The sequence below is a fragment of the Gordionus sp. m RMFG-2023 genome, chromosome 3 (assembly GCF_954871325.1).
Source record: "Gordionus sp. m RMFG-2023 chromosome 3, tfGorSpeb1-WG-v2, whole genome shotgun sequence".
Taxonomy (NCBI): domain Eukaryota; kingdom Metazoa; phylum Nematomorpha; class Gordioida; order Chordodea; family Parachordodidae; genus Gordionus; species Gordionus sp. m RMFG-2023.
In genome coordinates this window covers 36,021,849-36,036,878 of record NC_088777.1, presented here as the reverse complement: position 1 = coordinate 36,036,878, position 15,030 = coordinate 36,021,849, and the positions used below count along the sequence as shown (strand labels likewise).

General features: G+C 27.3%; 1 protein-coding gene across 6 annotated transcripts in view; it reads left to right on the top strand.

Moving 5' to 3' along the window:
• The window catches only part of LOC135927405 (dimethylglycine dehydrogenase, mitochondrial-like), a 37,033-nt gene that overhangs the window by 1,278 nt on the left and 20,725 nt on the right, over window positions 1-15,030 (top strand). For 5 of the 6 annotated variants that reach the window (XM_065463373.1, XM_065463375.1, XM_065463378.1 and 2 more), the window contains exons 2-9: window positions 2,169-2,406; window positions 2,532-2,640; window positions 2,694-2,849; window positions 2,937-3,034; window positions 5,925-6,143; window positions 7,339-7,417; window positions 8,117-8,383; window positions 11,490-11,590. In XM_065463373.1, the coding sequence (XP_065319445.1) occupies window positions 2,169-2,406; window positions 2,532-2,640; window positions 2,694-2,849; window positions 2,937-3,034; window positions 5,925-6,143; window positions 7,339-7,417; window positions 8,117-8,383; window positions 11,490-11,590 (1,267 nt within the window). Of the gene's footprint in view, window positions 1-2,168; window positions 2,407-2,531; window positions 2,641-2,693; window positions 2,850-2,936; window positions 3,035-5,924; window positions 6,144-7,338; window positions 7,418-8,116; window positions 8,384-11,489; window positions 11,591-15,030 lie in introns of those variants that run through there. The other variant, XM_065463374.1, reaches the window with a different exon arrangement.

Here is a 15,030-nt window from a genome sequence, read left to right as displayed (position 1 = left end):
ATTAATCTAAATCTTAGTTATCTATCAGATCAGGTTTGCATCAATATTGGAATCAGCACAGCCTTATAAATATATTTATAGAAAATTACTTTTTCAAAAAAGGTGATTTATAAAACATGAAAATGTAAAAGTTTTTGATGAGTTATTAATTTGATTTTTAATTTAAATTAGAACTTTGCATAAACTGATCCTCCTTAAAATTTCAAATTTTTTCTTCTGCCTATGCCTGGCCCAAAATTCTTAACTTGGCTTAGCCCAGATTTATATTTTAAGTCTGGCCCAAATCTAAATTATTAATTTAAAATGTAAATTAAACGCATTTTTTGGATATAAAGTATAAATCACTAACTGCTTTATTCTTATCACAGTTAACATCTAATTATCATTTTATTTTGATAAAACTAGAGAACATGTGTACATTATTTTTTATATATATTTTTAGGCCCGAGCCTGGTCTAGTCCGAGTTTTAAAAAAAATTTAAGACCCGAGCTTGGCCTAAAATATTTAGCAGATTTGCAGGACTATTAATTCGAGTCCTATCCACCCTAACACTTTTGGTTGGACTCAGAGAGACATTTTTATTTTAAAATTTATTTTTTATCTCGACAAAATTTAATCTAGTAATTTTTTAATATTCATATCAAATTACTACAAATTGTTTATTATTCAATACTTATAATTTTTCCTAAGTTTAATACTGTATTCCTAATTAATAAAAAGAAAAAATTCGGATTAGATTGGGACATATTTATAAAAATAAATTTTCGACTGATATTTTAAAATAAATTTTGGGATCAATCTGACAAAAGATTTCTGATTAAGCGCCGCAAGGCACTAAGTTGGATTTATTTTTGCGGTCGTTCAGTACGAATTCACTTCATGACCTTGATTTTAGACATTGCCAAACATATTAGATACATATCAAAATAAAGAAATAATTACATGATTTTTTAAAATTAAATTTTGAAATAATTGCATGATTTTTTAAAATTAAATTTTGAAATAATCATATTCATTAAAGATAATTTTAAAATGTATCGATACCTATACATATTCTAAACAGGTCCGTAGATACTATGCCAAAATAAATGCATTTTCACCAGAATATTTTAATATTTGCACAATAAAACATTTTTTTATAGTAGGATATATCCCCACTTATTAGTAAAAACATTTTAGCGAGACTGAATAAGCTTTCAACAAATGCGCTGGAAGGAATGGTAGCATTTTAATAAATATTGTAATATTAGGAAAATTATAATAAATAGCGAAAATCTTTACTCTTTGTGCTAAAAAATGTATCACGGTTTTGTTTTATATTTAAACTATTTTCATCAATACATTTTTAATTTTGGATTAGGTTTATACCGATCCGATTCATCAAAATCTATCCGATATTTAGATATATTTTTACTTACCATCTATCTTTAAACCGATATTTTGTATGCAAAAAATTACTATACTTATAGGCAAAACAGAAAACGCTTAGAAATTTTCCGTTTTTTAAAGCCAATCCAATATTTGGCCCATTATCATGAATAATTAATTATATTTTATTATTCCCCAAAATCTATTGATCTCATGTAAAAATGGGTAATGTTTATGGCTGATTGTGACTTGTTTTAAATTCTTTTGCTGCAAAAAAAATATCTTTTTTTTAGCTGCATATTTGCAAAAATAAATAACTAATTTACTGTCTACATTTTTTGCAATACAACGACAAACGTAACCAGTTACTTTTTAAAATTATGTTATATATATATATGTATCATCTATTATCATTATAAGATTATTTCTCAGATTTAAAATTACTGTTTATTAAATATAATGTCTCACTCACATCGGCCGCTCCTGTAGATTAACAGATGTTTGGAACACTGGTAACCACATCAAATTTAAGTACACAAAACCTCTTTCAGAATTTTAGGATACAAAATAACTTTTTTATAGTCCAGGTTTCAAACATGAATTATATATCCAAATTATTTAGTAATGAATCACCTTTCATCAATTTAATTAATCAGAATGTCACAAAATAGAGATGAATTCAGGAATCTGATATATAATACATCCATATAATAAATTAAATAAATGTGTATAAGGAAAAGATCCTAGAATCTTTTTATTATAGTGTCTTCAAAACACTGAAATTATTCTATATATTTAGCCAGTTCCCTAATATCCGCTCAACATTAGACTATTTTTGTGGCTCGAACACTCATTATCTCGCACACAAACTCAGAAATATTAGTCAAATTAGCGTTCATCGAAATGTAGACGTGACAATCATAGGAGGTGGGTGTTTCGGGGCCAGTCTGGCTTACCATTTAACTCAGCTTAATCCGAAGCTAAAGGTCGTACTTCTAGAAAAAACTGAACTCACCGCTGGTTCTACTTGGCATGCTGTAATATATATTTTTTATATAAAATTGAGAGAAATTAAGAAAGAAGTAAAGGAAAAGTATGAAAGGAATATTTAATTTTTTAACTCCAACTTACAGAAAGCGAAAAATTAATTTGCATATTAAAGGCAGGCCTGGTCACCTACTTTCATCCTGGAATCAACATGAAAAAAGTTCATTACGATAGCTTATCTTGTTACCATTCCCTCTTCCCATCAGACACATTAGCTCAAAAAAGTATATAAAAATAGGTTTAGCTAAAAAAAATTAAGCAAATATTCTTTAATTAGATAATTATGACGAGTATTCTGGAGCTTTTCACATTCCTGGTAGTATTAGATTGGCTACCAATCAACTCAGACTTGAGGAAATGAAATATCAGATGAATAGATATTACGCTTGCGCACTGGCCACCAATCATAGAAGAGATGCTAAAAAATTAACGGGTAAAAAGTTATTGATCTATTTAAATTGATAAGAACAGCCATTAGAAATTAATTTTTTTAAACTAAATCAAATGTTTATTATTAAAGATAATCCCAAAGTATGGATTGATGACTCTAGTGTTGAACAGAGATTGATTACCCCTGAGGAAGTCAAGGAGATGTGTCCTATAATTGACACTAAAAATGTTTAAAAAATTACTTTATTAATAATATTATAAATATATTTTATTTTGAGAGTTCATATTTGGTATAAGTAAATAATTTTATTTGATAACATATATTTTTCAAATTTTTGGTTAATCTTCAAAATTTGGAAAATTTTATAGAGGATAAAATTAAAAATCTACCACAATAAATATATTTTCCTTATCTACCTTGTTATTTTTATAATGTTTTTTTATTATTATGTATTGACTATTTTCTCCCTCTTCTGAAAAATGCGTTTCGAGTATTCCAATTCTAAACCTAGGATATATTGTAAATTATTCTTATAACATTTTTCCTCTAGTCTCCGTAACTTTTCATCACATTACTAGAGATCATCCCATCTTGAGTACGCCATTTTAGTGGTAGCGTCCTTAGTGCTAATCTTTTTAGAAATAAAAGTGGTGTTTGATCTTTTCTACAAATTTTTAAAAATTTATTTTATTTTCCTTCAAAAGAAATCATTCATTAGAATATAACATGAAATTATAATGTTATTTTTATAATAATTCTTTATTATTTTTCTTTCTTTATTCTTTTCATTTAACTCCATCGATTATTTTTTTTAAACTACATATATTCCTGGGGAAAAATGGAATAATTTATGGGTAAGTGGATAGCTATCAGACCATAAATCATTAATTTCCATCTTAAAATATTTTAGGGAGATTTATTATTAACAATTACTTTTTTGGAATCCCACCTTCCCATTTTTTTTATTAATAGCGGCTCATTAGAGAAGTTGCCACCAGTGTTTTTAAACATTGCTATTGAAAGCAGCGCCATACCGCTACCGCCATTTTTTAAACAGTAGTGCGCTATTAGCTACTTTTTTAGAAAGTAGATTTCTCTACTCTTTAAGTTACTTTAAAAAAAAATTTAAATTATTTTTTATATATCTATCTAATCTATGTCCACAAATAAAAAAATATGACTAAAAAATTTAAAATATTATTTTCCATAAGTCTAGAGGGATGTTCATATAGGTAGTACAAGCTTTGCTTTTCTATATAAGTTTTCAACACTAAGATTTAAGATCAAGGCTATATTTAAATTTATATACCTATTTTTAATATAAGAAAAATACTCAAATGAGTTATTTTTTGATTTGAAAATTATTGTGTTATTAACATTTATTTCAAAGAAATCCTCCATTGTAGGTGATGTTCTTGATGTTTTGGCTATCGTATCTTATTTTGGTATAAGATTATTCAATATTATCCTATCTAGTTGCCCTTTGGATCCTGCAAAAAGGTGCTTGACAATGTCATTTCTTTGTTATATAATATAACATTCTTAAATTTTCGTATCTTCACCAAATATTTTAAAAAAAATTATAATTTAATTTAAAAGCTGTGAGAAATCCATCACCATCTTGCAAGCTATGTTCTGAATTTTTAAAACCTATGGATGTCAAAAATAATGTCTGTAATCATATCAAAAGACTGACATTCAATTATTATTTTCACCACTAATGTAACAGGGTGTCTTAAAATCTAGCTAATGGCCAGTTACTCCTAAATAAGATCTAAAAAATATGAATATCAAATAAGAAATCAAAAAGTTAATAGTTCAACAATCTACTGTTGTGCAGATATAAGAGATATTTGATAGATCTAACATTAATGACCTTCAGTTCTTGAAAATTAGCCAATTCATGCCATCAATATCTACCTGCAAAATATCTTGGTACCTGGAAATAATATTTTTATCAGATTGATAAACGAGGTATTCTCGACAAAGGAAATTGGTTGAATTGTATCATTTATGAAATTGATCATGACTATCAACCATTTTTTGTGAAACACTTAGTGGATTATTTTAGTTTGAATAAAATTTAATTTGGATGTAGTTTCCTCTAATAAACAAAATGATTAAGTTTTTCAATCTCAAATTTGAGATGTGGATATTCTAAATAAATATGAATAATTTTAATAATATTTATAAATAATATTTAAAATGTTTTTCCAAGTTGAAGCTACTTTATTGGATTAATCTCCGGCGTTTTTTTACATATAAACTTAAACCATGTTCTATTAAGTTCAAAATATTCCGCAAACTTGGGTGAATAAAATTCCACAATATCATTTTCAAGGGAAATTTCATTGCTATCTCTCAAAATTCTCTTACAGATCTATCTCGATTGGTGGCATTTTATATATTAAATTATAATAAATTAGATTTATAAATGCAGATTTTGAAATATAATTTCAAAATTAAATTAATTATGAAATTAAATAATATATTTTAATAAATGTATTAATTTAATATATTTTAATAAATGTATTAATTTATTATATAAAATGGAAAGTAGCCAAATAGCGCGCTACTTAACTACTCTCTAAAAAGAAGCTCACTACCTCTATCTCTATTTTTATAAGAAGCGCGCTATAGCTATCCTTACTGAAGAAAGTAGCGCGCTACTTTAACAATTCTGGTTGCCACCATAAGGAGATAGCTATTAGGAGAAACTTTTGGTCACTCTACATTGACTCAAAATTAAATCTTTTTTCTTTTTCCCATATATATTTTTTTAAATTATATATTAAAATCCCCCCCCCCTTTTTATATATTAAATTACCCCCCCCCCCTTCCGCCTTAAAAAATTTTTATCATCCGATAGCCACTCCTTACTAATTTAATAATTAATTAATTTCAGCCTAATATTTAAAATCTAGTGATTAGCGATAACTCGTATGGATTCATGCGTAAATATTTTGGAACAAAGATAAAATGTTTTGATATAGAAAAAATTAATTACACGTATGATTATAAATGGATCGTCGTATTTCCTCTCTCTCAAAATGGTCGCCTAATTTAATCTCAACATTATTGTTATATATTTATCCTTTTCATATCTCTTTGAGCAAGATTTTAGCCGGCATTTACACGGCTCGAGATGGTCACATAGATCCATATTCCCTGACCCAGGCCCTTGCCAAAAGAGCTAAAATGGCTGGGGCCGCTATCTTGCAAAATTGTCGCGTAACTAAGATTACATACGATGCCAGTGGAAGAGTTTGGGTTGTGACGGGGACGAACACAAATGTGGCGCCACAGCCTGCATCCGGCGAGAAAGTGGAAACATTAGTATGTATTATACAATATTATTTATTGAAATATTGTAAATCGGGTTTTTTAAGAGTTTTTTTTTGTTTTGTGTGAAATGATAAAGCCTTTATCAAAACAATTAATTTTGGAAAAAAAATTCAAAAAAGTTTTTCCCTTCCGTTAAATTAAGAGAAAAATATATCAAATTGCAAGCCGTAAATTAGACAAAATATTTGTTTATCCGGGTTAGAAGGAGTACAATTGGGCAGACACTTCCTCATAGGAATAATTAAAATTAAAGTTAACCAACAATTTAAATCAAGATTAATATATCAGTCGAGCCTATTCAAAATACCCTGTATTGACTGCGATATTAAGGCGCTTTTAAGCTGTTGCATCGATGTTAAAAAATTAAGTCAACTTTTTTATTTTAGTATGTTTTGAACTTAAGTCTTAAAGAATCATCATGCATAGGTTTAGATTTTAAACCCTGGCTCGGATTTTTTAAAAAATATTCACTTTAAAACCCTCCTCGATTTAAAAAAATTTTGGTTAAATTTTTTTATTTTAGATGCTCTGTTAGAGAAACATAGATTTAATATTCGTTTATGATCTCCACTAATTTGAATGATATTATTTAATTTACCTATGTATATCTATTTTACCATTAATCAATAATAATAATAGCAATATTATAATATATAAATTATATTTCAGACTATGTAAATTAACCAATTTATTAAGTTTACTACAGAGGTACCATTTGTGCGACCCTGATTTTTTTAAGATAAATTTTCAACCAGGCCCGTGTTTTATATTTTCAGGCCCCGCCCGGATTTTTAAAATATATATATTTTTAATTTTTATATATAATAGTGATTTAAAATATCCGGCCCGGGTAATTTAAAATAATTTTTTTAGATCCAGCCGGGTATTTATAATTTTTTTAGGCCCGGCCCGTATACCCGGGTCTGGCTTAGGGCCGGACCTGTTTGTCTCTGATAAACATAATCAAATCCCTAACTACCTGAAATTTATGAATAAATTTTTAAGATTTATCACTTTAACAAAACTTCGTTTTAGATTTTAATTTTTAGTTTACATCGATTTTCGATTTTATAATCCTTACACAAATGTTGAGATTATTTAAAGGGGCAATATATAATTCGATTCTTTTTTTCCTTTATAATGCCAAAATGATTGAGTTATATTGTATAATTTGTTTAATTTAAAGTTATCTTCAGACGCTACTTCAGAAAGTGTTAATTACGAAAAAGTGGAATATACTACTAAGCACGTTGTTAATTGCGCAGGTTTCTATTTTTTAAAATATTGTTGATTTCAACTGTAAACTATATATATATAATTAATCTCTTTTTCTGATTTTTATCGCATTGCGAGGTATATTTCTCCTTTTACTTGTCCTTTAGGTAAAGAGATTCTAATTTTTTTGACTGGGTAGTATAAGTAAATTTAGTCCAATCAATTTATCGAAAATTAGATTTAAAAAAAAAATCTTTCTTCAATATCATTAATACTTCATATATACTACCTTCTAGTTTTGTTTAGAACTATTTAAAGTTGCGTGCTGCTCCTTTTTAAACAAGGTAGCACGCTGCCGCTATTATTTAAAAAAGGTGACGCTCTAACCAGATTCAAATTTATTACGGGGAGAGGGGGACTTCTGGAAACTTCCCAATAAAATTTAGGAAATTTCCGTAACAAAATAATATAAGTCACATGTGTTCCTTAAAGAGACGACTTAATAAAGAATTAGTGGCTCTTTTAAGCATTTAACTTAGTCAAATAAAACGAAATCTTTTATCATGGTTTAACTAAGTGCCGGTATTGCCAAAATAATTTTAAAATTTCCCGTGTACGTATTTCTTGGAAAGTTGAAGTTTCTCATTTATCTTGAAATACCACAAAATTCCTTTTCTAAAACGAGAAAAAAAAATATTGAAATTTATCTTATTTAAATGTTTTTAAAATAAACTCATAATTAAATTTAGGGCTATGGGCTCACGAAGTTATGAAGCTTGTCGGAATCGAAAACATTCCTTTAGTACCTATCCACCACCAATATTTGATAACCGAAAGCTTGCCTTCCCTTATAGCATTCCCACCCGAAAGTGGTAGGGAAGAAATAGCCGTTATGAGGGATCTTGAGAATTCCTATTATATGAGACAAGAAAAGAATGCACTTTTGATAGGGCCTTACGAAAATTCGAAAATTATGGAACTTAGAGAGGATTGGATTACGCGGGGAGTACCAAAAGGTTTTAAAAAGTGAAGTGCAAATTCTTCTACATCATAAAATAAAATTTAAGGGGAAAATGCCTCCTTTAAGAGATACAGGTTAAGATGCCACCTATTAAGGAGGGAGCTGTCATGATTGTAACTTTAGATAATTTGTTAGAATTCAAAATTATGTCAATTAGACAAATGGTCTTCAATTATTTGAAGTATTTCAAATGACATTATATTAAGTTAGGCAGGATTTTACCAGTTTTTTCTTAACTTATTTTTTACATAAATTCAAATATTTTTTATATAAAGTATTTTACTTACATATTTCTACTATCTTTAAGATAATAATTGTTCATTGTTATTCGTATATTAAACTCAGAAACATTTGTTACTAAAAAAATCATCATTTTCTGGGTTATTAGATCCTAAATCTAATAGTATTATAGTTTGTACGACTAGTACTAAATTTAATGCTTCTTTTAATAATATATTTGGAAGTATTTTTTATCATCACACTTAATCCATAAATTATTAAAGTATTGATGTGATAATGATGTCAAAAAAAATTCAAATCATTTTCTTATGCCATCTTGGACAGCATTCTTACTAATTCATGTTTCTATAAATTTAAACGATAAAGTTTGCATTAATCAGAGTGTTTTTAAAAAATTAAAATAAATGGGTTTTTTTTTAAATTTAAATCTAATTTTTTTTTCAACTTTGATATTAATATATTAAAAAAATTTTACCATCTTATTTATATTATATCTTTGTTCATATTAAGGAGTTTTATTTATATATATATATTAAAAAGCACATTTTTAAACATTTTACAAATATGAGACAATTACATTTATAATATGAAAAAAGTGGTCTATTTATAAAATACAAAAATGATTTTTGTTACGGAGTAATTACGGATAACGCATAAAACATGTTAAAGAAGGGGTATGTTATTAGTATGAATTCTTATTTTGGAAATATTTTACCTCTTAGATATTCCTGATATATTTAATTTGCTCTATCTTATCTTATCTAGCACTTGGTTACAGACCTTCCCAAAATAAGCGAACGTGAATTTTATGATGTGCCTACCCTCCATATAATTATACCGATTTATTTTCTCAAGGATAGAAACAAACCTTGTAACTGATATATAATTATCAAAATGAGTGAAACTACGCTCTATCCAATTGTAGTATTAGAGTGAGGTATATATGAGTGTGAGAGAGAAAAGGGTAAGAAAGGAAACTATTTCTTCCAAATACAAATAGCTATTTATTTATTTAGTCAAATTTTCTGTTTAGGTATAATAAGTGTTTTGTAATCAGTAAAAGACACATAGTGGCGTAATAGATTATTCTTAGGTTATATTCTAATTTCACTTTGTAATCGGAAAAATTATTTATAAAGTTTCATTTGTTTCTCATAGTTTACTTCTAACTAATAATCAAATTTATATCTCTTAATCTACTAATTTCGGCCAATAAGTTTCCTAGTCATGAAGAATTTTAATCATTAAACTACGGATGATAATAAAATAACATTATCATATACAACAAAAAATAGAAAACTAGATATCATTCGTTTAGAAAACTAGCAGTCAATAGTGTATTAGAGATCTTTTCTTAAAAATAAATTTATTTACCTCTCAACTCAGCAGTCATTTTTCAGATGATCGTAGATTAGACTTGATCTGGTTATCCTGCCGAACCAACTATTTTTATATGTTATAAATGATTTGAGGGATGACTCCTCCTGGGATACTTTGACGAGTGTTTAATATATAAAGTTGTTTGGGGCCTACTAGTTTAATTTTACTATATTATCATTCTATATAATGGGAGAGTTTTTCATCTGGCTCATAGGATATTGTTTGTTGTATTCACAGAGAAGAAAGTTTTGGTGATATATCTTAGACATTTGTTAATAAATGTTTGTGACTTTTTGTTACCCAATTTTGTATCGTTCCATGTTTCAATGCCATAATGTAGGGAAGTGAGTATTAGAATTATAAAAAGTCGAATTTTTAACGGAATAAGTATTTGGTTTGATGACTATATCTTCATAAAGGACTTATATTTGGCTCTGGCTTTATTTAATATAACCATTAAATCTTGTTTGGCTTTCCTTTCCTATCTAGAATTACTCCTAGATATTTTAGGTGTTGTACTTCCGCATGATTGTGTAAAGGAACAAATAATAAATATTTTAGAAATCATCTTTTCGCATCCTAGTAGATATAGTAAACTAAAAGATATTATCGAAGCATATTCAAAAGCCAATACTGCTGAAAATTTATTAAATGTAGAGTTAAAACAAATAATAGTCTCTTCTGTTTCCGTTCGAAAACTCAAAAAGATAGGAATATTTTTTTACTTTAGTAAATCTCGAAAATAATATTGATAGATTATAGGTAAAATAATACTTATATTTCAGTTAGTATTAAATTGTATATTTTCATAAATTGCCAATAAACATTTTCAAATTGATAATATGTTGGATTTTTTTAAAAAACTGAATTGAAATATAAGTATATTACCTTCCCTAACTATCAATCAATATTATACCAATATTATCTTCGAGATTTTTTAGATATAATATAAAAAATTTATAAGTTTTTGGCTTTTTTAATTTCGCATTTTCGACCTCATACGAGTTTGGTTGATTGGATTGAACAATAATTAGATAATTAAAAGCTGAACTCCAAAAAAAAAGCGTCATATAGGCCCTCATCAAAGACGGGGCCGACATGAACTAGGATATGGGGCGAAGCCTCCAGAAATTTATGGACGGGTTCCAAAATTAAATCCTGGATACTTTGCTGATATTTTTACTCATTTGCATTTTTAGGGTGTCAAAAAAATGAAAAGTTTCATAATAAAAAAAATTAAGGCTCTATCCAAAATTTTCTTTCAATTTGGTAAGCTTGGCAAGAATTATGATTTACAACTTAAAAGTCGATTATCTCAGTTTAAACCAGGGTCCTGAAATTTATTTTGGATCGGATCGGACCTGAAAAAATAGGTCTGATTTAGGGCTCTAGGTTGAGCGAAAACACATTTAGAGTACTCGAATAATCGAACGACGAAATGTTTAATTTTTTTTAAACTTTAATAAAAATTTAAAAACTAGATTTTGGAAAACAGCTGTTTCCACCCGATATAGACCGGTTACTTCCTTATTTAGAAGCTGCTATAAAACGATTTCCGGTTCTGAAGGACCTTGGAATCAAGGTTTGTTTTACACATAATTCATATCCTCGAAGGATTAACTGTTTATTTTCAACTTTTGCTTTTAATTATATACTTTAAGAATTAGCTCAAATTAAGAATATCAGAATTCAGAAGTATCTTTATTAAATCAAACAACGCTATAATTCCAATAACATAATTTAAATTCAAAAAATGTAACTCATCGTTATATCTTAATATAAGAAACGATATTTTATTAACTTTTACAATTATCGATAATTTAAATATTTGATTTACTGTTCTGCGGCAGTACACAAACGTACATTGAAGTTAATATAATATAATATTATAAAAAACACTATTAAAATAAAACGTAAATAATATCACTTCATATACCATATTTTAAGGTTTGAGAGGAATAGAGCATAAATGCAAAAAAAACAGAACAATTTATATAATAAGGCGTCTTGTCCTTATTTAAATCTTGCGACATCCATTTCCATCGATTATAATAAATGACCAAATTATTAACAATTTTCCCAATCCAATAATTTTATAGGAAAAAGAAAATTTTAAATCTTAAATTTTACATACCTTTCGAAAAAAGAAAAAATCTTAACTTCTAATTATTAAAACACTTTTCTTTTCTTAATTAAAAGGGGGGGGGGGAGTATATTAATTTATGAGAACTTCATCTCATTAAAATAAATTCTTGAACATCATCGTGATTAATGTTTATTTTTTAAGTAGGTTGGTATTCATGTCCATCTTATTAGCCATTATCTGGATTGTATTGCCAGTCAGCACTGCTAAGAAATTTAAGATTTCTTTTTTATAATAATTATCGGGTTTTTAATTTTGGGGGGGGGGGGGATAAGCAGTGGCGTAACCACGATTTTCCTATAAGGGAGGGGGGATTTTAATAAATTTTGGAGGGCTTTGCTCCCAAACCTCTTTTTACCCGGCCTTCGGCCGGGTTCCTTCTGCAAAAAATTCTTATATATTAATTTTTCGGTGGTCTTTATATAATCTCCGTTAAAGTCCGCTTAACAAGCCTTAATTCTAAAATATGACAATGTTTTGTGCTTTTTAGTGTCTGACTTTAGCCAGTATAAAGGAAAATATTTTGGTACCAAGATTTTGGCCAAGCTTAAGATTAAAAGTGACTGAGCATTTTAAATTTTATCAATGTTTAGAACTTAATTATATATTATTATTCCTTTTGGTAGACAGTATAGAGAAAAAGGAAAATTGCCAAAATAGATAACGTGCCAAAATGGATAATATAAAAAATATATATTTGGCATACGCTAATATTTATTGCTTGACTAGTACTTTCAATTCCTCACTCAAATATGATAACCACAAAAAGAAATAGAGTTATAAACAATGAAAATTTTGACATGCTTTAAGCCTGAAGTGAGCCAAGCTTTTGGAAACACTAATTCTGAAACTTCTACTAAACTATTAAGTGGAACTTTATTAGTATATTTTATTGCTTTGTTCTGTGTAATAGTTGGAGGAAAAGAATTATAGATAAAAATTAAAAATTTTCAAAATTAGCATCATGTCAGAACCCAGAATATAAAAGTTCTAACTATGGTTTGCTTTAATATTTAGTGCCTTATCAATTCTTTAATCAATTTTGCCAGTCATTAAAAAAGTAAAAATTATGAACCAAAAACTAACTGTGATATCACGTCTTAGTCATAAGGTTAGCCAATCATCTGGAAGCATTATCTCGGAAATTTATGTCAATAATTAGTGCGTATTTCATACTTAGTGCTTCAACCCGTTTGGTGGATAGTAAAATGAAAAACATTTTTGGCGAAATAAAAATTTTTTCTAAGATTGGCATTATGCTAGAAGAAAAATTATAAGGCAAGGAACAATATGTAATGCATTATTAGGACTCACTAAAATACCCACCCCCTCTCATGCCTACGCCACTGGGGATCAGGAAATTAAGTAACACTATATAAAATATTAAACTTTAAACAACTAAATTCATGTTATGTTTTATCATCTACAACATCATTGTGGTGGTACAGGTGAAACATTTCAAAATTATTCCGTCAGATAACATTAGACGAACATAAAAAAAATTGGAACTTATTTTCTATATCAATGAAATCAATATAATGATTTTAAAAAAACTTCATTTGTTAAACACGTTAAATGAAGTAACAGCTATGAAAATAATACGAATGAATAAATTTTCATATTACGATTTAAGAACATTTATTCTTGATGGAGAGTATCTAAAAAATTGGTAATAACTATAATAAAAGAATTATGTAAAACTAAACAATAAAAACACAAAAGCAATACACGATTCATAACAAGAATCCGTTTAATAGACTCGTTGTACAATCCTATGATGATGTGATATTTTGTTTATTAATAGAGAACCTGATAATAATATACTGAATCGATTATAGGGCTCGAGGGAATTTAACTTAGATAATCTTGAAACAGTCGTCAAAATTTTTTTAAACTAAAACTGCAATCATCAAAACACCCAATATTACTATTTCTAATAATCCAGTAAACTGTGTCCAAAATAAATCTAAAATGTTAGACAGTCAAATATGACTAATTACAATAAAGGTATATCTGAATTTGCCCAAAACCTATTAATGGGTTAATATAAATATAAATATGGGCAAGGAATTATAAATTAAAATATCTAGGTTGCATACAACAATAAAGTTGGCATGTCATATAAAATAATGATGAATATAAATTTTAAAATATAAATATCGGAAAGATATAAAAACAACAATTTTATTGCACGAAAAAAAAATGTGGTTAAAAGTGCACTAATATTTCCATATCTTTTGTCAAGAAAATAAAAAAAATACTAAATTCTTTTGTAAATAAAATATCTTAGATACCGATTAAAATGTCAAAAAAATACAAAGTTTAAGATATATGTGTCTAAGATAAAGTATTTGCAGTTCTGTATACAATTCATACATCTTTATCATTAGTATATAGTGAATTATTCCATATTAAATCAACCAAAAAGTCGATTTTCAACCCGACTTCCTCCGATTTTCTTAAAATTTTGCATAATGATAGTGTATACTACAAGAAAAAATTTACTTCCTTTTACCCCTTACTCGCTAAGATATAGGTGTTTAAAGAGTGGGAAAATGGTACATTTTTCACAAAATGCACTTCATTTAACTTAATATCCCAAAAATAAATTAATTTAAAGCTTTAATTTAAATTTTACTATATATCTTAATAATGGATCTTTAAATGATATAAAATAAATATGATTGAAGCTTGATTAATACCCAAAACCGGAAGTACAAAACCAGAAATGGACATATAAAAAAATTGATGTATACCAGACTGCTTTGTATTTGTATAAAATCTTAGACTGTTGAACGTGGGGGAGTTATGACAAATGACTAAAATTGATCAAATTTAACATAAATATCATCATATGTAAATTTAATGAATACTTATTA